The sequence below is a fragment of the Kwoniella dendrophila genome, chromosome 4 (genome assembly GCF_036810415.1).
Source record: "Kwoniella dendrophila CBS 6074 chromosome 4, complete sequence".
NCBI lineage: Eukaryota > Fungi > Basidiomycota > Tremellomycetes > Tremellales > Cryptococcaceae > Kwoniella > Kwoniella dendrophila.
In genome coordinates this window covers 1775629-1801514 of record NC_089479.1, presented here as the reverse complement: position 1 = coordinate 1801514, position 25886 = coordinate 1775629, and the positions used below count along the sequence as shown (strand labels likewise).

General features: G+C 37.5%; 7 protein-coding genes across 7 annotated transcripts; 4 read left to right on the top strand and 3 right to left on the bottom strand.

Annotated features, from left to right (window-relative positions):
• Positions 1 to 82: 82 nt before the first annotated feature.
• On the bottom strand, positions 83 to 3263 carry L201_003762 (uncharacterized protein; the record flags this gene model as incomplete). Its single annotated transcript, XM_066219513.1, has 12 exons — positions 83 to 415; positions 501 to 601; positions 676 to 721; positions 797 to 1046; positions 1118 to 1350; positions 1407 to 1496; positions 1550 to 1567; positions 1624 to 1735; positions 1933 to 2435; positions 2521 to 2887; positions 2946 to 3035; positions 3151 to 3263. 12 exons carry the CDS (start codon positions 3261 to 3263, stop codon positions 83 to 85), a joined length of 2256 nt encoding a protein of 751 aa, XP_066075610.1.
• Positions 3264 to 3649: 386 nt separating this feature from the next.
• On the bottom strand, positions 3650 to 5382 carry L201_003761 (uncharacterized protein; the record flags this gene model as incomplete). Its single annotated transcript, XM_066219512.1, has 7 exons — positions 3650 to 3835; positions 3901 to 4293; positions 4363 to 4446; positions 4524 to 4793; positions 4854 to 5009; positions 5063 to 5173; positions 5224 to 5382. 7 exons carry the CDS (start codon positions 5380 to 5382, stop codon positions 3650 to 3652), a joined length of 1359 nt encoding a protein of 452 aa, XP_066075609.1.
• Positions 5383 to 6187: 805 nt separating this feature from the next.
• L201_003760 (uncharacterized protein) lies at positions 6188 to 8953 on the top strand (the record flags this gene model as incomplete). The annotated part of the gene is made up of 18 exons (XM_066219511.1): positions 6188 to 6316; positions 6383 to 6487; positions 6552 to 6696; positions 6759 to 6826; positions 6893 to 7030; positions 7104 to 7192; positions 7248 to 7316; positions 7390 to 7462; positions 7523 to 7591; positions 7656 to 7726; positions 7810 to 7909; positions 7982 to 8072; positions 8134 to 8224; positions 8292 to 8316; positions 8389 to 8455; positions 8531 to 8589; positions 8664 to 8849; positions 8927 to 8953. The coding sequence occupies 18 exons, from the start codon at positions 6188 to 6190 to the stop codon at positions 8951 to 8953; spliced, it is 1602 nt and encodes a 533-aa protein (XP_066075608.1).
• A 641-nt stretch (positions 8954 to 9594) lies between these two features.
• L201_003759 (allantoicase) lies at positions 9595 to 13207 on the top strand (the record flags this gene model as incomplete). The annotated part of the gene is made up of 13 exons (XM_066219510.1): positions 9595 to 9664; positions 9763 to 9848; positions 9946 to 10034; positions 10171 to 10459; positions 10540 to 10899; positions 10984 to 11158; positions 11238 to 11604; positions 11687 to 11865; positions 11934 to 11959; positions 12034 to 12612; positions 12710 to 12782; positions 12870 to 12950; positions 13044 to 13207. 13 exons carry the CDS (start codon positions 9595 to 9597, stop codon positions 13205 to 13207), a joined length of 2538 nt encoding a protein of 845 aa, XP_066075607.1.
• Positions 13208 to 13580: 373 nt separating this feature from the next.
• Positions 13581 to 17365, bottom strand: L201_003758 (uncharacterized protein; the record flags this gene model as incomplete). Its single annotated transcript, XM_066219509.1, has 13 exons — positions 13581 to 13770; positions 13859 to 14039; positions 14136 to 14304; positions 14408 to 14622; positions 14697 to 14812; positions 14912 to 15303; positions 15432 to 15522; positions 15649 to 16093; positions 16157 to 16249; positions 16588 to 16684; positions 16744 to 16838; positions 16901 to 16998; positions 17085 to 17365. 13 exons carry the CDS (start codon positions 17363 to 17365, stop codon positions 13581 to 13583), a joined length of 2463 nt encoding a protein of 820 aa, XP_066075606.1.
• A 447-nt stretch (positions 17366 to 17812) lies between these two features.
• L201_003757 (uncharacterized protein) lies at positions 17813 to 20938 on the top strand (the record flags this gene model as incomplete). The annotated part of the gene is made up of 11 exons (XM_066219508.1): positions 17813 to 17840; positions 17904 to 18004; positions 18063 to 18389; positions 18462 to 18681; positions 18743 to 19472; positions 19527 to 19785; positions 19851 to 20327; positions 20383 to 20459; positions 20517 to 20700; positions 20757 to 20834; positions 20888 to 20938. The coding sequence occupies 11 exons, from the start codon at positions 17813 to 17815 to the stop codon at positions 20936 to 20938; spliced, it is 2532 nt and encodes an 843-aa protein (XP_066075605.1).
• A 465-nt stretch (positions 20939 to 21403) lies between these two features.
• On the top strand, positions 21404 to 25122 carry L201_003756 (uncharacterized protein; the record flags this gene model as incomplete). The annotated part of the gene is made up of 5 exons (XM_066219507.1): positions 21404 to 22466; positions 22549 to 22674; positions 22772 to 24283; positions 24358 to 24390; positions 24449 to 25122. The coding sequence occupies 5 exons, from the start codon at positions 21404 to 21406 to the stop codon at positions 25120 to 25122; spliced, it is 3408 nt and encodes a 1135-aa protein (XP_066075604.1).
• Positions 25123 to 25886: the final 764 nt, after the last annotated feature.

Genomic DNA, 25886 nt, shown 5'->3' with positions numbered 1-25886 from the left:
AGATCTTACATATCAATATAGCATAGATATCTATAATCGGAAACATCTATTACATGCTGTGTCTATCGGAAGTATGTGAAACCTATGGATCGTTTGGTCTTGTCATATTTTGATTAAAATCCTGCCACTGGAAGCCTGGATCATTAAACATCATACCCCAGATATCTTGCATATCATCTAATGAATCTACCCAAGGTACGGTCAAAGTTGTATTTGTCGTATCTGGAACATTAACCCCACCACCGTATTGGGATGGTTGATTGGTGAAAGGATTAGGATTCTGAGTTATGATGGGGTTTGAATTGAAATTTGGATTTGCTGTTGGTAATTGATACTCTGACTGTAAAGCAACCAATATATTCCGTGTTATACCTGCTTCAACCCATGTTTGACTCAATTGAGTCATGAAATCGACCTAATAGCAGCGATAGTATAGTACAATTAATAACTTCTCCCCAATATAGAAAACACAAATTAGAGATTCAAGAAATAAAACTTACGCATTGGTCGAAATTCCGTTTATGCTCTTCATTATCTATTTCATTAGATGGTTCAGCAATCCGAAGCAAGAAAATAGTTGCGGCTCCAAAGATAACATTGACTACTCGATCAAAAATGATATACAGCATCAGCATAGTTTGATCTCTCTCCATGTTATAGCGAAAATTGATTTACTCAAATTATGATGAGCGAACCTGATTTGATGAGTTCGTTTAAATGTCTATAGAGAATAATCAGATTAACCAAAAGGAATTGTTGATACTGTAAGATGTCGTATCTGAAATCGATCACTTACATGTAGCAGATCAAGGATATTCAAAGCCCCTTGATTACATCTTTCTGCCGAACCTTGTCTATGACCTCTATAAAAAGGTCGATGGACAAAAATTGTAGCCAGATGGTAATACATGTGAAGTAGAAGGATATGAGGTAAAGGAGTTATCTCAGCTGGACGTAGTGGAAATTGTCTATACCATTCATCGAGTTTTCTGGAAACCTTTTCAACATTCTCTTCATGTCTTGATCCTCTCGAAGCGGGGGAATATCTAGTATCATCTTCATTAGTAACCATAGTCGACTTTCAATGAGTTACCATCTTCTACCGTTATATACTCACAAAGCTTCCAGTATTGACCGACAAATTCTGGCTAATCTAGCCATCCAGTGAAATGTTGTTGATCTCAATGATCTCACGCCTACTCCATTCATCCCATATCCTACATTCCCACCTGAAGCTGAGATCGACGGTGTAGCCCACAGAAAATCATCCATAAATGGATCAATGCTTGGACAAGGTACTTCCGAATGATCAGGAAACATAGGTTGTCGACCTGCTGCCAAGGCTCTTAACTGTTTTACCAATAAAATTAGTCAATGTCACCTGGAAATATTACTGATGTGCTTACCGTATCGGATATATATATTGTCCAGAAAGCGTATTCCCGGAGGTTGCGTTCTTTCTCGCTAATAAGTCCTCTACTAACATATTCCGCACACTTATAATGGGTGCTTTTTAGCAATCAAGCATATGGTCAATTTCTCCACTTACATTGATGTTTAGACCAAGCTGTAGCCAAAAATCAGCTTTACATATATCTTTCCAGAATTTTTAAAAATACTTACAGCATGAACCCCAGCAATAGCCATTCCACAATGCAAGTAGCCTGTGGCCAGCTGTCGATGACCTTGGTCCAGAGCATTTTCGCTCCGCGACATCCTCGTGAAATGCACGCACCTGAATTATATAATGGCACAGATGTACAGACGGAACCAGAGGAAAGGTTAAAGAGGGGAGCAGCAAACAGATCGGGAAGCAAGCGAGGGGAGGTCAAAGAACGCCGGATCGATGGGGGTACATAGTAAGGGAAAGATTTGAAATACGGATTAGCTGAACACTTACTTTTCACAATAGTCATGTGAAATAATACTCACGTTGCATACAAGTTCAAAGCTCTAAGAGAACTCAGAGCAGTATGATCACATTCCTCCAATAAGAGATTTACACAATGTTGAATGAAAATAGCTTCATAGGTTTTCATTAAAGTTGGATATTCAGTTTTCAAGAGTCTTAAGCCTAAGTATAATATACAACAATGTAATAAAGGTGAATAACTTGCTGTTCTAGTTTGAATCGGTCTTTTCTGATTTATTGCTCTTACTAAATTACATTTGTTTAGATCAATTAGAAAAGCTGGCATATCGATAGTCATTCCCCAAGGAGCATAAAAACTACTAAAATATTCCATAGCTTGATCATGTATCATTTTACTTATATTTAGGACCGAAGGTAAATTATATGACCAATCTATATAATCTCCACTTTGGAGTTCTAGAGAAGGTGGTGAATGATCATGTTGTTGCGTATGAGGACTTGTACATGTCCATAATGATGTTGGTCCGTATTGAAGTAATGCTCCCGCTGCTTCTTCAACTCGCTACAATGAGTTACAATCAGTTCTTGGAAGCATGATGTGTATGTATATCTATATGTTTAGATGCAATGAGGATGTCGAAACTTACCTGAAAGCGTTCATATCCGCTTGTCCCACCTAAATTTTTCAGCCGTGTGGATGCAATAGGTGATACACCGGGATCAGATGGTGCTTTATAGCTTGAAGTTCCGATATCTGTCATCGGTAGAATCGGACCATCAGGTATAGACCAGCTAGGAACATCCTCTTCCTGAGGTATATCGAGACCTCCACTAGTTCCCGCCTCCATAGATGGAGCGATCTCATGTATATTATTGCTAAGTCCAGCATTATAAGAGGAGTTGTGTTGACTCGGCGGAACAGATCCCGCTTGTGTACTTTTCAGTAGATCTTCGATAAGTCGTTCAAATCTGTCCATTCTATTGTTGATATCTTCCATGTGCTCCTGATGTGTCCTGACAAGTTTATGTGAGAAGGATGCACAACGAGCAAAGCGATATACAGTACACTGACTTTCGTTTATCCTCGTCCTTGTATTCGCATGGACAATCTCGCTCTTTGCACACACCACATTGGGGATATTCACCATCGCATCGTATTTTCCTATGATCAAAATCATCATCGTAGTATTAAACCATGGAACGATTAGCTTTTGTCGTATAAGGGGTTCCCATGGGGGGTCGAAGGGGGGGGGGGGGGGTTGAGGGGAGGGACTCACCTTTTGCGACACTGATCGCATGCGCGACTCGTATGACCAGTCCTTTTACCACCAGATGCTTGTGTGGAGTTCTCTCTCGAATCAGGTTCTGTTGCTTTACGTTTGGGCGGCATCCTTGGTTTCGTCAAACATCAAACGTTTCCGAAAGATAATAAAAAACAGTTTTATCATAATGTAGAAAACATAAAAGAACAACAAAAGCAAAATGTTTCGGGAAGCATGAGCCGGCCGGTTGACAACCGATAAGCTAAATAGTTTTAAGGGATATTCGACGATGTTGCAGTAAGAACATGAATCGACGTCACAAAGATTATGGTTAATCTCAGAAAAAGTAGACGGTCCGTTATATCGGACTACTAGGTCATTTGCGGTCTTATCGGGTGCATACCAGCAGTTTACAGATAGTGTATTCGTCAATCGTATACAGTACTGTTGATTCAAATATGCATAACGTATCTTAGATTACAACCATATGGAAGAAACATGAATGGGATAGAAGCTAAATACTATGTCCATTCATTCTACCGGCTAGCGCAGTAATAGTGGAATCACTTTGAATTTCATCATCATGACACCAACCCTTTTGATCCGCCAAATCTTGTGGTTGACCACCTTCTCTTCCAGTATCATTTGGTTTTTTACCTTCTGGTCTCCATCTCCATCTATTTTTGTCTTCGTCAGATAACTATAATGTCAACAATAGATCAGCGTGTAATTTCGGTCAACAAAGCAGGATTAGAAATCACTTGCCTTATTTTCCAATAAATCACATACGTATTTTCCCACGATAGGAAGCATTTTAAACGTATGACCACAATCACCTGTAGCTAATATCAAACCATTGTATCTTGGATCTTCACATAATAACCAGTTACCATCATAAGAATCTGTACACCAACAAATTGCTGTATCAAATAAAGGTTTATGTGCGAAGTTAGGAAAGCAGGTTTTGATTACTTTCTTAATACCTTTGACACCATCTTCAGGTATAGTATCTGTAGGATGCAAAGCATGTGATCTAGGTACAGATATTTTTATATCTTTATCTGAACCGAATGGTCTGCATGTTGCCATTCTAGTGTAACCTTCAAATTCGTTCACAAATTTCATTACGCCTTGAGGTGATGGTTCCATGAAGAATCCCTAATACATTTCAACAAAATTATTCAGTCTTTCCTCCAGAGTAAAAGTCTGGCGAAACTTGCTACTTACCAACTCCATATTATACGTCGTAGGGGTATCACGCAAGGACTCTACTTCTTCCGGTGTTAGCTGTATATGACCAAACTGCCAGCACTAATCGTATGAACGCGATTGATCAGCCATAGTCTAACACCCCTATTCAAGCCGAGAACGGGACATCGTCAACATACCTTTGAAATACACTGATCTTCTAAATCAATTAAAGTAGGTGACCAAGCACCTGTGGCCATGATCACAGTATCCGCGTACCATTCTGTACCATCTACAGCTCTGACACCTAAACAAGTTCTACCATCTTCACCCAGAATTAATGATTTGAATGTACCAGCAGTTCCGAAAGCACTTTTCACACCTAATTTTCTCAATTCAGCTCCAACTGCTGTCAACGCATCTCTTGCAGCCACCCAGCCACTATCTCTTATCCATAACCCTTTCCAGCCCTATCGACATGTCATTCAGCATTAGTGATCCGGTTACATATATGGTAGACGTTGACATACCTCGATATCTGCTTCGCATAGGAAAGGAGCTTTTTTTAGAATATCCTGTTTATTGCTCAGCCATTCCATATTATCTTCCCTACCTATAGCCTTAGTCGCTTCTAACTGTTTCTTCAGCTGGGATACCCGATCTTCGTCATGTTGAGCTAGATCAAGCTATGCTCGATGCATCAGTATCTATCAAGCGAATATGTGTACGATTGACTCACCCGTCCGACGGTGTGTAAGAAAGGTTTGAACAGTGGATCCGCATTCCATTCTGACCAAGTCTCCAGAGCCAATCGACCCCAAATACCATCAACGTATTGCGTACTAATCAACTAGATAGTATGTAAGCATATCGATATACGATCACCCTGTGGTCACATACTTTATTCATATCATTACCCGCGGAATTACCACTTGGAGGTTGAAACATATCCAATACTCTGATATCCGTATATCCTCTCCTAGCTAGATGAAGGGCTGTAGACGATCCCATCGTTCCTGCTCCCCCTACAACCAGTATTTTCGAATTTTTCGATACCATAATGTCCAGTGTCCTGTTCCTTGGTTATTGTCGTTTATCATAGAGAAGCAATATAGATAGCAAAACAGAGAAAAGGTTTGATCGATATTACACGTCTTCATCTCGAGGTAGACTAACTCTGTATCTTGTACATCTGGTCTATTTAGCTATGGAATCCGGCATAGCGGATAGCCAGCGCTAGCGCTTATTGAGATGAAGTTGAATTCGGGTAAAATCATGTTTTTGCAGATGTGAAGTCTACGTAACTAATCGGGTAGTCTTTCCCTTTGAACGGAAACCCCTTCGACTGTGTGTTTGTGTCGCTATCTATCTATCGAGACGTCTATCACCAGACCGAGGCATATCTTCCATCTGTCCAAGGTGGATAGAACAGCGATAAGAAATACAAGAATTGACTTGAAGACCTGAAAGACCTACCTTATTCAGGTGACCTCATACTGGTCTTCGGGTTGAATGAGAAACCCTGAGGCGTTGTCACCCTGACGTGGGGCAATTTTTACCTGTCAGTACGGCCGGTCAAAACTCCCCGATTTTTTGGAATCCTTAAACCCTCGTTTATCTCTCATTCTATGGATTGCCAAATAAGTATAAAGTAATTACAAGAGAACTGTGATAGTCATCTTGTTCGGGAACTACATTCCGTTAAAATGAAGAAGAGAAATGTTTATAATGGGTCTACCCCAGATCGACATTCGTTTAGAGTCATGATATTTTCCCTCAACCTTCTTCATATTGTGATCTGACATCACAACTATATTGACCTGAAGGAAACGAAGAAACGAACACGATTTCATATTGCGTCAAGATGGGTTCAGAAATTGATCAATACAGAGATCACGAAAAAGGTGATCTACAAGTAAATGCAATCTCACAATATGTACCAGAAGAGAATGTTATAGGTACCAAAAATCTCGATGAGATAAAAGAAAGAAATGTAAGTCTCAAATCCGTACATTGAGATTTATCATGATGTGTATGCTTACAACCTCTTCTACGATAGTATGATGTCGGCGCTGAATTTTTCGCTGAATTGGCACAAAGACCCGATGCAGCTGAATTAATGGCACCTTGGACTGATGCCGAAGAAAAAGTTATCCTGAAGAAGGTGAGAGAGCTCATAAGAGACGTTCGTCAATAGCTCGAAACTGATACTAGTCCTACCTCGATAGCTTGATTATATTGTTTTGCCTTTAGTCACAATGTCATTACTTCTTGGTGGTGTGGACAAAGTCATTCTTGGTACTTCTGCTACTTTTGGCCTGAAACAAGATTTACATCTTGTCGGCCAGCAATATTCATGGAGTAGTTCCATTAGTAGGTATTATTGAGCGTAATATTAATGCAGTTTAAGCTGATTTTGCCAATGAATATTCCAGTTTTCTTCGGAGCTATGCTTACTGTATTCCCACAATCTTGGTTATGTCAAAAATTACCGACTGGAAAGGTACATTATACTCTTCTTACAACATTGTGCTCAATGATAAGGATTGCTGATCACAGTACTTTAAAGGTCTTCGCAGTCAACGTATTCTTTTTCGGTGTTATGACCTTTGCTACTATAGGTGTTAAAAGTGCAGGTAGTTTACAAGCTGTTCGATTCATTTTGGGTATGTTTGAAGGTATGAATACCTCGGGTGCTGGTCTTGTTGTGAGTTCCCATTATAACCACTTGACAGTAAAAGCATAAATGTCCAAGGATTCTGATCAAAAGACATCGAAAGATCGGGATGTGGTGGAGAAAGAGCGAACAACCAATCAGAACTGTAATCGTTTTCAATACTTTTTCATCTGTGGTTAACGGTCTCCTCTCGTGAGTTTGCTTGTTCGTGTCGTCAAAATTTTTACTGATTCAGCGTCGTTCTCAGCTATGCTGTTCAATTCTACACGCCAACTAAACTATTGAGCAGGTGGCAATTGCTATACCTTATCACAGCGTAAGTCTCCGACGGTAAAAGACATTCAGTACTTTTAGAGGTCAAAGCTGAAAGTTATTGATTCGTATGATAGTTGTATTTCTGTAACTTTTGGTGTACTAGATTGGATTTTCTTCCCTTCTAACCCTTCGAAAGCTTGGTGGTTGGTAAGTAGTAGTTGCGAATCCATCATGTTGATTGTCAATTGACAAAACTCATCGATATAGACCGATCGACAAAAATACATCGCTGTCGCGAGGTTGGCCGTTAACCAGACTGGTATGGTCAACAAACATGTAAGTATTGTATCATAAGAAAATCGCACTGATATATGCTGACACCACCGTTTTTGCGATTCAGACCAAAATCCACCAAGTCAAAGAAGCTTTACTTGATGTTCGAACTTGGTTGTATTTCCTCATTTCTATCACGTAAGTCTGATTTCTTCAATCCCAGTTTCGTTTGAGTAGTGTCATTCATGATAAGATGTCGACTGACATCCTTCCACACACAGTCTCAACATTCCGAATGGTGGACTTAGTGGATTCTACTCCATTGTCATTCAAGGGTTGCATTTCAGTACTAAGCAATTGACATTGATGAACATGCCTACGGTAAGCTGAACGGTCTGCCTATCGTAATGCAGAATCTTAATTGAATTGACATTTGTATTAACTCGTTATCAGGGTGTTATCGGATGGGTAGCAGCCATGTTTTGGGTGACAGTCGCTAAATATACTCGTCAACCTTTGTTATGTGCTATGGGTTCAGTACTAGGTCAGTACAGTATCTAATGCTTTCTGGAAGAAGTAAAACTGACTTTATCATATCCTTCTAGTTTGTTTGGCAGGTACTGTTGTCCTAAAGACCGTTCCTCATACGAACACCGGAGGATCTTTAGCAGGTCTTTACATAGTTTACATGTATTGGTGAGTTTTCTCTTTTGATGAGGATCATAACGACCCGAGGCCTGATATATTGATTTCCTGCTGTTAGGGCTCCTTACATGGTTTACTCTCAAGTGAGTTCTGGTTCTGCTTTTCACTTTAATCGAGAATAGGGATAGGGATGTGTGACTGACAAGATTGAATAGTTGATCATGTATGCCAATGTTGGTGGAACGACCAAGAAAGTAGCTGTATTTGGTATATCCTATCTGGGTAAGTATCTTTGCCATCACGCAGTCGTACAGACAATGTCGGTTCAAATGCTAATATACATTTCGAATTCATCAGGTTATGCTGTTGGTAATCTTGTTGGACCTCAATCATTCAAAGCCAAAGAAGATCCTACTGTAAGTTGATTATAATCTTCTTTGCAGCAAAGACATCGAGGATCTGACACTAACCATATCGAGCCAATTGACAGTATCCTACCGCCTATACAGTGATGTTAGCAGGATATTGTGTATCTATAGGATTGATGGTATTGTACGGCTTCTTATGTTGGTGGGATAACAAGAAGAAGGTTGTTCAAGAAGAAGAATGGAGAGCTTCTATCGAAGGTCAAGAACAGGACGTTGCAGCTGAATGGAAAGATATGACTGACAAGGAAGTAAGTCTTTCGGGCTTGTTCCAAGCTATGTATACAATTCCGAGGGTTCATAGCTAATGTGAATCGGCGCATAATAGAATCCTAAATTTAGATATACATATTAAATTGTTTGGTTGAACAGGGGAATTTAACGGATTTCCACTTTCCAGACTTTGGACTTTGAGACAAGATGTCAATGTAGATCTCACATGAATTGTAAAGTCGGTTTCGATAACGATTTGAAAAGGAGCTACCGAGCTATAGGAAATAGGATTTAACGGATGGGCATCTTTATATTATTAGCTATTTTTGTAGATGAAATACACACTATGTAACCTTGGCGATAAATAACTAACTTACATGTTCTTGAGTTGAAATCACAAAGTGGTCCATGACTTGCTTCATTTTACTGCAATCGGACCGATTTAACCGAGAATCACCGCAGTTGAATGATAAGGATCTGATTCCTTGAATTACAGGGAACAAAGATAAGGGATAACGAGAGGAAAGAGAGGGGGATATCAAATGTCCATGCTTCTTTCTATATCCGTGTTTACAGCAGATATCCACTAGTACGAGTCACCAAATGAGAGTGAGAGGAATGCGTGATGCCTGATGTAAAATAAGCATGTTGAACACGACGTTTTACATTTTCAACAGATTGACATTTCAAGATTTCCTCATGATATAAATTGTTCTTAATATAATTATCTCATCTTATTTGCACTACTCGACAAAACAATCGTACTTTATAGATAAATAAAATATGACTACTTCAATATACAAACAAATCAGCTTAGACGAATTTGATGGTAAGATCAAGAATAACTATATTGGTGAGCTTTTCTCTCATTGTTCTTTATCGTATCCCATCAATTTGTGAACATGCGCTCATATACTAAATGTGTCTTTTACTTTCGATATGGTCCTTCAGAGGTTTCTTCATCTTCTTTAGGTGGTAAAGTTGTATCATGCTCAGATGATTTCTTCGCTTCCAAGGATAATCTGATCAAACCTGGTGTGAGTTTAAATTTGGATTATATCAATCGCACTATGGAGTGCTTATGTTGGGGCAATGAATATCCGTAACCCTGCTAAATATCTTTGCTTTTCTCAGCCTTCAATTTCCATGAAAGGTCAATTTGGGCCAAATGGTGCTTTATACGACGGTTGGGAATCTAGAAGACATAATCCTGAATTTGATTGGTAAGTCATCACACGAGTCTCATTCATTCATTGAACCATCATATAAAATAGTATAGTCCTCCTTGAATTCCTTGTTTCTGATATAACAATGTAACTTACTATGCTGAACCGTCTCGGCTCAATCTTCTACATATAGGGTAATCATCAAATTAGCAACTCCATCAACATCAATATCATACGTTGATATCGATACATCACATTTCAGCGGGAATGAGGCACCTCAATCACAAATCTTTGCTTTATCAGATGAATCTGCCAACTTGGTTTCAAAATCAAGAATCACACCCAAAACACGAGGTTGGAAAGCAATTTTACCTGTTGTAGATCTAGGTCCAAATAGTAGACATATTTTCGAACTTGATGAACAAGGGAAACAAGGTCAATGGTCTTGGTTAATGGTTAGGATGATACCTGATGGTGGAATGGTGAGTTACTTTAGCAGTTTCTCTCTTCATGTCATATTTACGTACGATGTCTTACTAAATGAGTTGTATTGTGATTGTAGGCAAGATTTAGAGCTTATGGAACACCTAAACCACCCTCCCAACCTTCAACACTTCCAGCAGATTATAAATCTATCGAACCAATCGATTTAGTATCACCTTTAATAGGAGGTAAAATTATAAATTGTTCAGATTCGAATTTTTCACCACCACAAAATTTATTATTACCTGGTAGAGGTATTGATATGTCAGATGGATGGGAAACTAGAAGATCACAACATCAAAGAGGAAAATATCATCCTGAATCAGGTATACAAAAAGGTCAAGAAAGAAAAGAATGGGTTATAATCAAATTAGGTGTAGAAGGTGTGATTAGTCATATAGAAGTTGATACGGCTTTCCATCCTGGTAATTACCCTGTTGTAAGTATTCAAGATTTATCATAAATACTCTGGCCAGACGATGAGATGACAACTAATGCTGATTATTTTACTATATTTCGAAAGGCATGTACAATTGAAGCTACATTGTCACCATCAGATTCAGATCTCGAGAATGCCCAATGGCACGAAATCGTTAGTAAGAAACCCTTAGGTCCGCATAGACAACATTTCTTCGATATCGAACGAACTATTCAAGAAGGAAAGGTATGGAGTCATGTTAGATATACTATCTATCCAGGTAAGTTGAGATTGCCTCCATTTATTACTGCTTAGTTTCTTGCGATCTCACTATTCTTACTGATATCGTCCTACTATAGATGGTGGATCAAAGAGAGTTCGTGTTTATGGATACCCCTTATCCCCTTCGTCTTCTGTCTCAACTTCTCTTCCAGGCTCGAGTGCAGAAGAAATCACTTTACCTGTACTTCCCTTAACTTATGAAGCTTTTAAACCATATGGACAAGTTATTCAAGGTTATTCTTTCTCTACTTCGGCACCAAAAGGAATTTCAACTACTTCAGCTAATCAAGGTACAGCCACTAAATTTCATAGATTAGGTAAAATCAAAGAAACTTATCCTGATGGTGTAGGTAAATCAGGCGGTGTGGCTATTGGTACAGTAAAAGCTTCAAATAGATTAGATATTAAAGATGGAAAGAAAATCAAAGTGGAATTGTTGGAAAGGTAAGTCTCGATAGCTTGAACGCTTTGAATATATGGTTTGACGTGAACACAGCTGATATCCTATTGACCTATCCCTATACAGACATGCCTATACCACTCAAGCTTTTATACCACTTGGCAGACCTGCAAATTCCCCTTCTCCAGGAAACTTCATCGTTGTGGTAGCTCTGAATGGCTCAGATGACAAACCAGATCCCAATACAATAAAAGCTTTCTTGGCCACTGCTGCTCAAGGTGTTTCTTTTGATGCTGGAATATGGCGTAAGTATAGAAAGACTCTTGAATCATCCTGCGTCAGTTCAGTGTCACTGACGGTATTTCAAAAATAGATCATTCTCTTTTAACTGTAGGAGGTGTAGGTGCAATATTTTGCCTGTAATTACGTCAACGGTCCACTGACTTGATTTTCTCCAATTTTCACGATTACAGGATCTGGACTACGCAGTAATTGAACGTGGTACACCCGATCCATCCATCAAGGCTTATGTCGAAAAGGTTGAACCATCGATTTCGACTTATTTGCAAATCCCACCTTTCCCACCTAAATCGCTAGCTACCAAACCAGCCGATGAAGCTGTTGCAGCTCATCCAGCTACCGCTCATCTTACTGCTACATCCCAAGCGCCAAAGACCAATGGTCAAGGGATACTCGCTTCTATATTGGATAAAGCTACCAAAACGATTCAATCGGAATCGTCTTCTTTATCAGCGATCAAACCAATATTAATTACCCCTGAAAACTTTGCTAAATTTGGTCAACTAATAACTACTTCACCTTCCTCATCACATACAGATTCAGAATCTTCTCCAGATGGATTAACAATCAAGAATAACTGTTTAGCACCTATAATTTCAACTTATCCTGAAGATTCAGGGGCAGTGACTGCTATTTCAGTCTATAGAGCCACTAAAAAGGTAGGCTTAGAAAGAGGTTCCCCATTTAATGTTAGGTATATGGAAAGACATAAGTTCATGAGTCAAGCTTTTTTACCTATGGGTAAAGCTGAAGTAAGTCTACTTCTTATCTACAATTGACCCTATGAGATCCGTAGGTTCAGAACATGAACAATTCTTGGGAGCTGATGAACGCATTATACTACTCTAGTGGCCAAGTCAATCTGAAGAAGCGCTAGAAAAAGGAGGTGAATTTTTGGTTATTGTAGCTGAGAATGGACCAGGTAAATTATGTTTTTGTTTCTCCTTGCTTTCTCAACGAAATTATTGAAATTTCCAGCTAATATGATTTAATCAATTGATTTCGATAGATGATAAACCTGATCCTAAAACTTTAAAATCATTTATTTTACCTCCTAATATGGGTTTAGCATACTCACCTGGTACATGGCGTAAGTTGAATATAGAATGATTACAAATACGTTTACTATTATTACCAAGTTATAAAGCTAATAAATTATAAAATCTTGAAATACTATTTTTAGATCATCCTGTTCTAATCCTTGATTCAACAATCGATTTGGCATGTGTAGAAACCCAAATTTCAACTGGTCAATTTGATTCAGATGAACGAGATTGTGAATTGTTATCTTGGGAAGATGAACAAGTTTTCGGTATCATCGATGTACCAACTCTGCCAATTCTCTGAAGGGCTTGAAGATGATTAAAAGGTAAAGGATGGGAAACGGATGATTAGGCCAAACGGACGTATGAAAAAGCTAATATTGAGACGTAATTAGGACAATGCGATGTGACTGAACTTGTATATATAAGCCGTATAGGAAGGATGTCTGCATTCTAATTGCGATGCGAATATTTCAAACCATAAATACCCAGCTTTTATCGTTCAACAGCTTCATACTTATTACAACAGGGACTATTAATGTGATACGTTTCAATACTAAGAGTACATTTGTGAGTGTAATGCATGTTTACCGAATTTTGGTTTTCGCTTTTTCTTGATTTATCACCTAATTCAAAAGACAATAAATAATGATTGGTGAGTTAAACTACAATATCCATCAAGCTCTTCTCTCAATCTGGAATTTTCTATGCCAACTTACATTTTCAAATTTGTTCAATTCCCAATGATCTTCTACTAATTCAATTTGATCTTTAGGATACCAAAATTCCAAAAACCAATAAAAGTAATGTTCAATAGCTATTATACAACATAATATCGGACCGTATATTGGGCCTAAAGCTAAATACCTATCAATTGTTGTTTTAAATCAATTGTTCTGTTATTAGCCAGAACCATCATGATTAAATAGTGCTCTACAGAGTATACTAAACTAACCTTGATAATCTTTCAGCAGTATCTTTCGATGGAGTTTGCATAGCTCTTTCATAAACTAACTCAGTTCTTTCTGCAACTTGTTCCCATGAATACATAGTTTTAACTCTTTCATGTGATTTCCATGGATCATGTTTACCTGATTTTATCGTATGTATAGCATGTGTCAATGCTCTTATTACGTCTATATAAAGGAAAACGATCAAGTAAGTAAGCTCTTAAACCCAATCCTATTTGTAAAATCTTGATATTTTTGTAAAAACTCGACCATTTAACATACCTTCTTCATCAGCTCTAGCAAATTCAATCATATCTTTTGGTAATATTTCAGGTACACCACCGACTTTTGTAGCTACTACAAATAAACCTGATGAAGCAGCTTCAATTATACTTATTCCAAAAGCTTCTGTTAAAGAATTATTCAAATATATTTGACCTCGATTCAAAACCTAGTATTAAACAATCCCATTAAAATCAGAATAACGGATATAACAACTACTCAAAGAATATTTCCAGTTGTTGTTGTGTTATCACGATACAACGTCAACTTACACTTTTAACGTCACCTGGATTAACTTTACCTAACAATTCAACTTTATCTTGTAATTGAAATTTTTCTCTCATTTGTTCTAATTCAACCATTTTAGGACCATCACCACCAATTATAAATTTAACTTTTGGAAATAATTTACATATATGTGGACATGATGCAATTAATAAATCAATACCTTTACGATAATATAATCTTGATATTACGACTATAGTTACTGATTGATTATCATCATCAACAATCATCCTTAATTCAGATTTGAAATGATGATCAATGTGGCATACGACTCACTATAATTTGGATCAGCCTTACTTGGATCAGGTGTAAAATCTTCAGCGACTAATGCATTTGGTATAACTGATACGATTGATGGATCAAGTTGTGCTCTTAATACTGTATTTTCACGTCTGTAAATCGTAAAATAAATTAAATATAGATTTTTTCCAGATATGATAGAGAATTAGCTTTAAAAACTTACATCTAGAAAAGTAGACAGTCTCACTTACCCAGTATTACTTACACATATAATTCCATCTGCATTTCTCAATGCACCAACTAATAATTTATTAGTTAAAACTCCAACAGCATCACCAAAACCAAATAAACTATGATCTGTAAAAATTCCTTTTATTGTTTGATTTTCATTTTCGTTGTTAAAAAGGTCTTTATGAAATAATGATTCATGTGCTAAAGAAGATAAAGATCCATGACCATGAATTAAATTAATTTTTTCAGATATCATAATATGTCTAAAATAAGGTAAGAATAACAAATAATTTGGTAATGTTGCATTTGATGATATTGGTAAATAAGGTAAATAGTAAACTTTTAATCCAGGTGATATGTATCGCATTCCAGCTCGATTTGGATTTGAATGTGAGTGAGTTATCACTATAACCTGTAAAGTAAAGTAAAGTAAATCAACGAAAACAGTACGAAAGAAGTAGCAAAAAATATTCTGTATTGCCCCCCTATTCAATGCTATAGTCTGCTAGGTTGATCGATTCAAATAATTGCCCAACACACCTTATGACCCCTTTTCATCATTTCAACACTTAATGAATAAATATGACCTTCCACACCTCCAACGACAGGTAAAAAGAAATCGGAAATCATTCTGATTGAATCGATCAATTTATTATGTGATGTATATGCATGTGGAGTAGAAAAGAAAATACATATTATAAGCCAAAAGTAGAATGCATTTTGTTATATGAATTACCTATAAAAGAGTCAAGCTCACGCTATAGAGAGCTTTTTATTATCTTTTTTATTGCCATCTTTCTTTCCATTTCCAGTCTTGCCACTATCTTTACTATTCGTACTACTGTTATCACTAGCTTCGTTATGCTGTATATTCGCATCTACTTTATCAGCAGATTTGTCTTTGGTCTTCTGTGTTTCTCCTTTGACTGATTTTCTAGTTTTTCCCGATTGATCAGCTTCTTCTTCACCAACAGCATTTTCAACAGCTTGTTCATCCGAATTAGAAGTAGCAAAATAACTTGTTCTATTTTCTTGATGTGCTAATAATGGTGCAGGTGATGCTAAGCCTGATATTGGTGTGGAAGTGTTTGATGATGATTGAGAGATCTCTTTAAGTGTTTGAATCATTAAATCACGTGTTTTTTCCATTAATGCTGGTACATCTGCTGCTGTTAATCCGGTAGTAGGAATTGGTGGAAGGACTATGAAAGTTATACATATAAGCTGGAACTTCTGACGAGAACGAACGTATCAAGATAGCTTACCTTTGATCTTGAGTGTACCTCTTTTAAAACGAGTTTTACCGTCAAATAGTCGATGGTAGTTCTCGCATACTACAGGTACTACTGGTACACCGGCTAGATACGAAAATATGGAGTTAGCCCTTGCGTTCAAAGTATGTTCTTTCCCTTTTTTAGTAGACGCCGCTGGCTGCCCCTGATATGTTCTCCTGTAACTCATTTTCTCCCTTTAATGGTCCATTGTCGCCATTGAGATCGATTCTACGTTTCTTTCCCTATTCCTTCCAACCCAGTCCCCCCTCTCTTCACCCTTCAATGCCAATGGCGACCTTTACGATTCTTCTCTCCTGTCCTTGCTCTTTCTCAAGTTACTCAATATCATCGTCTGAGAGGCCACTTTCTTTGGAATATCTATCTATTCCCCTTTCTTAGTCAATGGAAACAAGTAAGCTTACATTGTACAGCCAAGTAGAAAGCTCCTTTTTTGAAGGACAATAAGTCAGATTCAGCTGACATATGTCTTGTGCCTTCTGGGAAAATCCAAAGAGAAATCTAATGATGTGACGTCAGCTTTTCAGACGAACGCTATTCTGAAAGCTGATCCTACCTACTCTTTTTCGTTTCATATCGTCCCCAGCTTGAGTCATACTAGCTACAGCTGATTTGTTGTTCCCTCGATTGATGAAAACAGTTCCAGACATCATCACTAAGATGTAACGAGTCAGCTATCAATGACAGCATCTGAAGTCTGTTCATAGCTGTACTTACTCCACCATCCTAATCCAGGAATCCACTTTATACTTTTCTTAGCCATAATAGCAGCATGTTTAGGGAATATTCGACCAAGATATAATATATCTACCATACTGTGACAGTATATCAGCTTATACTTACCAGTATATAGGGAAAGCGGCAGCTGATCATGGTAATGATAATGAGGTATATGACCTGCCTTTGATGATTTCCAACCATTACAGCACTTCTACCTTTTTTACCAGCTTGACCACCACCTTCACCTTCTAATGTCCATAAATAATCTTCACCTTCTACTTCGAATTTCCATCCTATCAAAGGTCCAGCTACATTATAAAAAGTTCTTGCTACATAGTAATTGGTATTTAACCTTTTCCCTATGAGAGTGCATACTAATCCAATGAGTAAAGCGAAGAAGGAAACGAGAAGGAGGAGAATGGTATAAAGTGTTAAACGAAGGTTATAGATGATTTTTCCCATTTTACTTGATGAGTTGCAGTTTACCAAATCGAGTCGTTAAGAGATCTTGCACTGGCACTGGGTTACTGAGCCATTATATGTTGTATCAATTGATATTGTTGAGAAGAAAGAGAATGAAATGATTGATGAAAAAGAAGACTGTGAAAACATTAAACATTAGGCTGTCGGGTATCAAAGCGTTTTACACTGTGATACATATGACGACAGCATATATATGGGATATATGGGATAGTGCCTCAGGTAATAAAACCCCGTTAAACCCCGTTGTCACTCCCCACGTGGTGAGATGATCTGTGCCACTGAATGGTCTATCCCATTCAGTCATCGTCACCATCGTTTCATTTCTGTTCATCCATATCTTAAATCTCCCTTTATCTTCTTATATAACGCTCAGCAATATAGCTAAATCATCCCTCGGTGGCTGCTTTCAGTGCGATCACCAACAAGATGACAAACGATTACCCTTCGCTCTTCCGTAAGTTGAGCCAGCTCGTGTCAGCGAGATATGACAACTGACAATTTTGCCATCCTCATATAGGTTCGGAAGAGATGTCTCTAGTACAATTGTATATACCATCTGAAGTAGCGCATGATACTATCTCAGAATTAGCTGAAATGGGGGATTTCCAATTTAAAGATGTAAGCTGTTCAGAACATTGTGATTCTATGACTAGCTTACATATATGACATGTTGTAGCTTAACCCATCTTTAACATCATTTCAAAGACCTTTTACACCGCGATTACGACGATTAGCAGAAATGGCAAGAAGATTAAGATTATTCAGATCACAAATCACAGGATTATCACCTACATTAGGTATTTCACCTTTATCAGCTGTACCACCATTTACAACTGTTGGACCTAGAGCACAAAATGCATATGATGAATTAGAAGAAAAATTGAAAGAACATGAAAGGAGATTAAATGATATGAATAAATCATGGGAAGAATTAGGTAAAAGAAAATCTGAGTTGGAAGAGAAGAGATGGGTCTTGAGAGAAACCGCTGGTTTCTTCAATGAAGTGAATTTCCTTTCGTTTTTACGTTTTCATCGATTGAGAAACGCTCGTTTTACTGATTCAACTTTGATTTAGGCCGAACATCGCCACACTGAGATCAGAACTTCTTTTGATGAAGGTGATAACGCACCTCTTCTTGAACATGCTGCAGAATACGGTAATCTTCCAGGAGAAACTGGATTATCAGGATTCGATCTTGAATTCGTTTCTGGTACTATCGAAAGATCCCGAATGCCCACTTTTGAAAGAATTTTATGGAGAGTTTTGAGAGGTAACCTCTATATGAACTATTCAGGTGAGTTAATTAAAGGTATTGATGTCAATTAATAAGACTTGACTGACATTATCTTTTACAGAAATCGAGGAACCTTTTGTAGATCCAACTTCTGGCAAAGAAACCCATAAAGATGTATTCATCATTTTCGCTCATGGCGAAGATCTTCTCGCCAAGATCAGAAAAGTTGCTGAATCAATGGGCGGTACTTTATACAACATTGATTCTTCTCAAGATAAACGCTCCGATGCTCTTAGAGAAGTCTCTGCTAGATTGGAAGATGTCGATACTGTTTTATACAATATGGGTCAAACTAGAAGAGTTGAATTAAGCAAGATCGCAGAACAACTTGAAGCTTGGACCGATGCTGTCAGACGAGAAGAAGAGATCTTCAAGACACTCAATTTACTTAGTTATGATCAAGGTAGAAAAACTTTAGTAGCTGAAGGTTGGTGTCCTTCAAGAGATATTACCGCTATTCAACTTGGTTTAAGAAGAGCAATGGATACTGCTGGAACATCCGTCCCAGCTATATTATCAGAACTTAGAACCCATCAAACGCCACCAACTTTCCATCGAACAAACAAATTCACGGAAGGTTTCCAAACTTTGATTGACTCTTATGGTATTGCCACCTATCAAGAAGTTAATCCCGGTTTATTCGCGGTTATCACTTTCCCATTCTTGTTCGCTGTCATGTTCGGTGATATAGGTCATGGTATTCTCATGTTCTTGACTGCTGCTGCTATGATTTTCTGGGAAAAACAAATCGCTAAAGGAGGTGTTAATGAAAATCTTGAGACTTTCTTCTTGTAAGTCAGCTATTGAACATTCGTTAGATGACAGCTGATCAACATGTCCTGTAGCGGTCGATACCTCATCGTTCTTATGGGTGCTTTCTCCATTTACACCGGTTTCATGTACAATGATATCTTCTCTAAATCACTGCATATCTTTAACTCTGCTTGGGAATGGCCACACAACGCTACAGGTCTTGTTGAAGCTGTACCAACTGGCCACATCTATGCAATCGGTATGGATCCTGGATGGCACGGAGCAGACAATGCTTTGATCTTCAACAATTCTTACAAGATGAAGTTGTCCATCATTTTAGGTGTCATTCATGTGAGTTTCTGTTCAACAACGTGTTCTTAACGATCAGAAACTGACTCTGGTCTATTACTCTACAGATGACCTTCGCTATTTGTCTTCAAGTACCTAATCATCTTCACTTCAAGAAATACTTGAACATCTATGCCGAATTCATCCCTCAAATGCTCTTTTTCCACAGTATCTTCGGTTACTTAGTTGTCTGTATCGTCTACAAATGGTCAATTGACTGGGAAACAGCATCATCTGCACCACCTGGTTTATTGAATATGTTAATCTACATGTTCCTTTCACCTGGAACAATTGAACCCGGAACACAACTTTTTGCCGGACAAGCATTTATTCAGGTTGTCTTGCTTCTAATTGCATTAGTCTGTGTTCCATGGATGTTAGCTCTCAAACCTTATATACTTTGGAAAGAACACAGTAGAATCAAAGGTCAAGGTTACCAAGGTTTGACTGGACAAGAAAATGGAGGAAGACATTCTTCCGAGCATATGGACGAAGAAGAAGAAGAAGTTGGCATGGCTGTTGCTGAATCCTCAGATGAAGATCACGTAGGTAGCTATCTTATCAATCTACACTGAATTATAGCTAACGAATTATCCGTAGCCTTTCGATATGGGAGATATCATCGTACATCAAGTAATCCACACTATCGAGTTCTGCTTGGGTTGTATCTCGAACACGTAAGCTGTCAATCCCTTTGTTGTCCAGTGCGGAAGAAGCTGACATTCTGATTACAGCGCATCGTATCTCCGTCTATGGGCTTTGTCGCTTGCTCATGCTCAATTATCTGAAGTTTTATGGTCTATGACTCTTGATTTAGCATTAGAATATGAAGGCGGAGTCGTTGGTGGTGGTCTCTTCGTTTTCTTCATGTTTGCTGTCTGGTTTGCTGGTACCGTTGCCATTCTTTGTGTTATGGAGGTGAGCTAACTAATGTCTCATTCTGTGTTTATTGAAAAAGCTAACATCGACTTTAGGGTCTATCTGCATTCCTTCACGCTCTTCGTCTCCACTGGGTCGAAGCTAATGGTAAACATTACATGGCAGGCGGATATGTGAGTTCTTTCGTTTACCAAGTCGGAGCAATTACTGACAGTGTATACCGTAGCCCTTCACTCCTCTCACTTTCGCCAATCTTGGTGCTGAGGAAGAACAATAGACGTCTAACAGTATGTTATATTTAGTAAGCTACATCTTGTGCTGCTTCAGCATGCATGACGGAATTGTCGCACTCCAATGTCAAATCCTGATGCAAGATGTTCGCATCATTGCAATTTTGACTGAACTTTGTCTGTCGCGCGGGCACAAGAAAACCTGTCGTAATATAGCGCGTAAAGTATCGAAGTAGACGCGAGCTGAGGCTGGTGAACATCGACAAGGACACTCGCATGGTCGATTTTGCAATATACATCGTGCTGGAAAGGCTGATACCTCTTACTAACCAAATAACCACCTGTATTACCGGAAACGAAGAATGCTCAATCACCAAATATAGGATATCGAAGAAATGTTATTTTGTTCACCTTCATTATACATCTAGACGTTCGTTTCATTTCTATTTATCACTCAAATTCATATTCATTAAATATACCAAGTCAACTTAAAGCAGACAAGCGCAATCACCATGAGTCCTAGTCGTATACCTCGACCGGGTGGAATGGGTTCACCAACCATAAATACTTCACCATTATCACAATCGACCACGACAACTTCTACTACACGTCCAGCTTTAGGTACATTGGTACATACGAGTAAAAATCCTTTTGCCCAATTAAACAATAACGTCAATCGAAATGTTTCGCAGAATCAACAAAACCATGGATCACCTACACCATCAAATGGTTCTGGTAATTTGACTGTAAATGGAAAAGGTGTTCCAGTGAATAAGAGAAGAATCAAACCACCTTCACCTGATTTAAATGAAGATGGATCACCAATCTTAAATAGTAATGGTAGTTCAACAAGAAGACCTGTTCCTTCTTCTGTTGGTGATACAACCAAACCTAGAATACCAAGTAATCCTGGACCAGGATCTGGATCAGGACAAGGTCAACATAGATCAATTCTTAGACAACCATCTACACCTGCATTAGTATCGTCATCGGCACATAGATCATCACCAGTTGCACAAAGTAGACCAAGAGCATTATCATCTACATCTGTATCAGTAAATAAACCTATAATCGTACATAGAAATACGAATAATTCACCTAATCCACAAGAAGTTATCTTATCGAATCAAAACGATACTAAAACAAAAGGTGGAATGATTAGATCATTTGGATCACAACATAAATTATCATCTCTATTCTTCGACTCATCGTCTTCACCTTCCCTTACAACTTCACAAGTACAATCAAATGTACCTATACATATCAGAATTAGATTAAAATTAATTCATCGATTAGGTTGTTTATTAAATATTGATTCTATAGGTATTTCAAGTAAAATTGATATACCAACTTTATTAGCTAGAGTTGATCATGCTTATGATAGAGAAAAAGATAGATCTTTAGGAAATAATAACAATGTTGAAGTTGTTGCTTTGAATGGTTCAACAATACCTACTACTAATACGGGAAGTAAAGGTGTTTTTGGTATGTTCAAGAGATTAGGTGGTGGAAACAATACAATGAGAAAATCAGAAGAAAATGGCTCAAAAGTCAATTCTGTCACTCCACAAGAAGGTATGTCCTCTGCTTTGCTCTCAATGAATGATATGTGATTGTTGACTGATTCTCCGTGCTGACATTCGTTCTCGCTCGACAGGCCCAGCATTTGGCGTTCCTTTATCTGAAGCTCCACCAGGAAGTTGGTGTACTTCTTTAATTGGAGGTCAAAAGCATGAACTACCTTTGGTCGTATTTACAATCATCGAGGAAATCTATCGAAGGGGTGAGTAACCTTTACAATCGATTTCGATATTGTCGGATATACAAATACTTATATATGTCATTCAATATTGATATCTCGATGATATACTCTTTTTTAGGCATGTCACAACCTGGTATATTCAGATTAGCAGGTGATGGAATTAGAATATCACATTTAACTAAAGTATTTAATTTACCTCCATTATATGGTGATTCTTTACCTATAAATCAAGAACCTATACATAATTTAACTGGTTTAGTTAAAAGATATATAAGAGATTTACCTGAACCTATTTTAGATGAAAGTTTATTTCCTGCTTTTTTAGCTTTTTGCGTTGGTAGTGATAATACTAAAGAAACTGAAAAAAACGAGGTAGATAAACCCAAGAATGATAAGGAGAATGAGAAGCATGATAATGAGAATGAGGAAGAAGGGAATTCAAATTTAAACGAAACAAGCACGGGAAATGACACATCTTCTGCACCAACACCCATGTCTTCAACTCTGGAACATGATTTAATCAAATTACCAATTGAAAAACGTATAATAGCAGCACAAATATTATTAAAATTGTTACCACCTTTACAATTTAGTTTATTCATTTATTTATTAGCTTTTTTAGGTCAATTACCTTTATTTCCTGATAACAGATTAAATATTGAATCTATATCAATCATTTTCGGTCCTGCTATGTGTGCATCAAGAGGTAAAGGTATTTCAGGTTTAGGTCCAGGTCCAACAAATACTTCACATAATAATAGTCATAGTAATAATATCAATAACAATAACAGTAGTAATAATACATTCGATTCTGATTCTGTGTCTGATTTAGTATCAAAATCACAAAATGTCTTAAGTTGGTTACTAAAAAATTGGAGTGGTATAAGTGAAAAAGTTTTGGAAGATGATGAATCGTTAAGTTCATCTTTATCACCTAACACCGATCATAATCATGGTAATTTAACTGAAGATTTGATTAACGGTGGTAGTACCAAAGAAAAAGATAAAAAGATGAAAAAGGAAAAAACAATTATTGATCCTAGATTATTAAGTCCAATTGATCTAAGAGGTTCAAATAGCAGTAATAATGATGGAGGTCCAATGAGAGGAGGTAAAGGTTCGAAATCAAATGATGATTCACCTAATTCATCACAATCACCTATAAACATCCAAATACCAAAATCAAAATCAAGTTTAACTTTATCCTCTGCTATTCATTCTATTGAATCATCTTTATCTTCACCTACTTCACCTAATATCCAAACTCCACATACACATATTCAATTAGGTGGTGGTAGTGGTGGTACAGGAGGAAATCTACGTAAATCATCTTCATCTCATACGCTAAAATCAAAATCATCTAACTCATCCTTCGGAATGGGTATGAAGACTTCAACTTCATCTTCGAGTGGTTTCGGTATCAAGTCATCCCCTTCATCTGGAGGATTATTAGCTAGAGCTTTAAGTTCGATGTCAATTTCAAGTCAAGCTCAAGGTGGAGGAAATAATGATGATAAGTATAATACCAGTGGTGGTGGATTAAGTAAAGGTCCTAAAAGATCGGCAAGTTTCACTAGCTTAAGTAGTCTAGTTAAAAAAGTTGGAAAAGATCATAAACATCCTCCTTTGCGTAAGTCGGAATCATCGTTTCACTATGCTGAAAATGCATGCACTCATCGTCAATTAACCTACCAATTCATATAGCCACAAGATCGCTGAGTGACGATAGAGACAATGGTGGGTCAACCGTTGTTTCACTACACATACACTGATATACTGACTGTCCTTGTGATAGCTCATTCAACGGTCAATCCACAAATCACCACAGTATTGGGATCGTTACATGATTTATTGGTATCGAAAGATAAACAAATTGAGCGTGATGCAAGAGAATTAGCATTGTTGAGACATACATTACTGGAAATGGATGAAAAATTACAAAAAGCCACTTTATCATCCCCTTTACCTGGACCTATTGGATTAAATGGATGTACATGTCCTATCCATCCTAACGCTACTAGTTCTGGTTCTTCTGGAGATACAATTGTGATTGGGAAAGAAGGTACAATTACATCATCGGTACCAGCAGCTACAGCACCAGAGATAACAATTACTTCTACACCATCTTCATCGACTATACAAATGTCTGAATCTACTTGCAACGTAAAAAATCAGAACGACAACATCGGGGATGAGAAACAAATAAGAATGAAAAAGGAAATAATGGAATTACAAATTCAATTAAAAACTGCATTAGGTGGATTAGAAAATCAGAGAATAAATTTAACGAAAATTAATGATAAAAATATTATATTAGATAGTAAGTTGGTAACATATCAAAAAGAATTTTCAAAACTACAAGTTAGTTTAGCTTTAGAACAAGCTAGATCAGTTGGTTTAATTGAAGAAAGAGATTTAGCAAGAGAGAGATTAGAAAAGATTAAAACTACTTTATTTAGTGTTAATTAAACCAAAAAAGACCATAGTACGAATACTGTATATTGAAGTATGTATCTGTGTATGTATATATTGATGTCCAAATTTGATATGGTAATCTTTTTACCTTGTAGAAAAGACTTCGTATACAAATACACAATACAGCCTGACTCACATATTTCACTTTTCGAACAATATTTGTGTAATTTGTAGTTGGACTGATTCCAATGTCACTCTTTCTTTAACTCAATTCGATTCATATTGAGAACGCTTGACTTCCATTACTGAGTTTTTATTTATTCAAGAATCAAGAGAAAATTCGAGTCGGAGTTGAAGCGAAAACAGTGTGTGCGGAGTGAACGAGGGAATGGGGAAATAGAAGAGCATGATTTTCAAGTGATCGCCTTGAAAGGAGTGGTGTGAAAGGAGTGGTGAGACAAGTTCTAAACGGTCAGTGAAATATCAAAGGGCCGTCTTAGCTAGCCTTTTGAGAAAGAAAGGATCAGCTAATATCTTTTTAGGTGATGAGTGTACACTGTATATACAAATACGATATTTGCAATTCAGTATATTTCCAATGACTCCGATAGACGTTGAATCGTATACAGAGATTGTACGAGTAAGACTTTCGCAAAAACCTTTCAACTGAGTTCAAATAGACAATAAAGGATGGTCTAATGATATGGCACCTCTTGGCAGGAATCGAACATTACTCTTGAAATGGGTGGTTCGCGATATACGGATGAAAAACATATATATACCTCGATCAATCATGCTTTTCTACTACTTTTTCATTC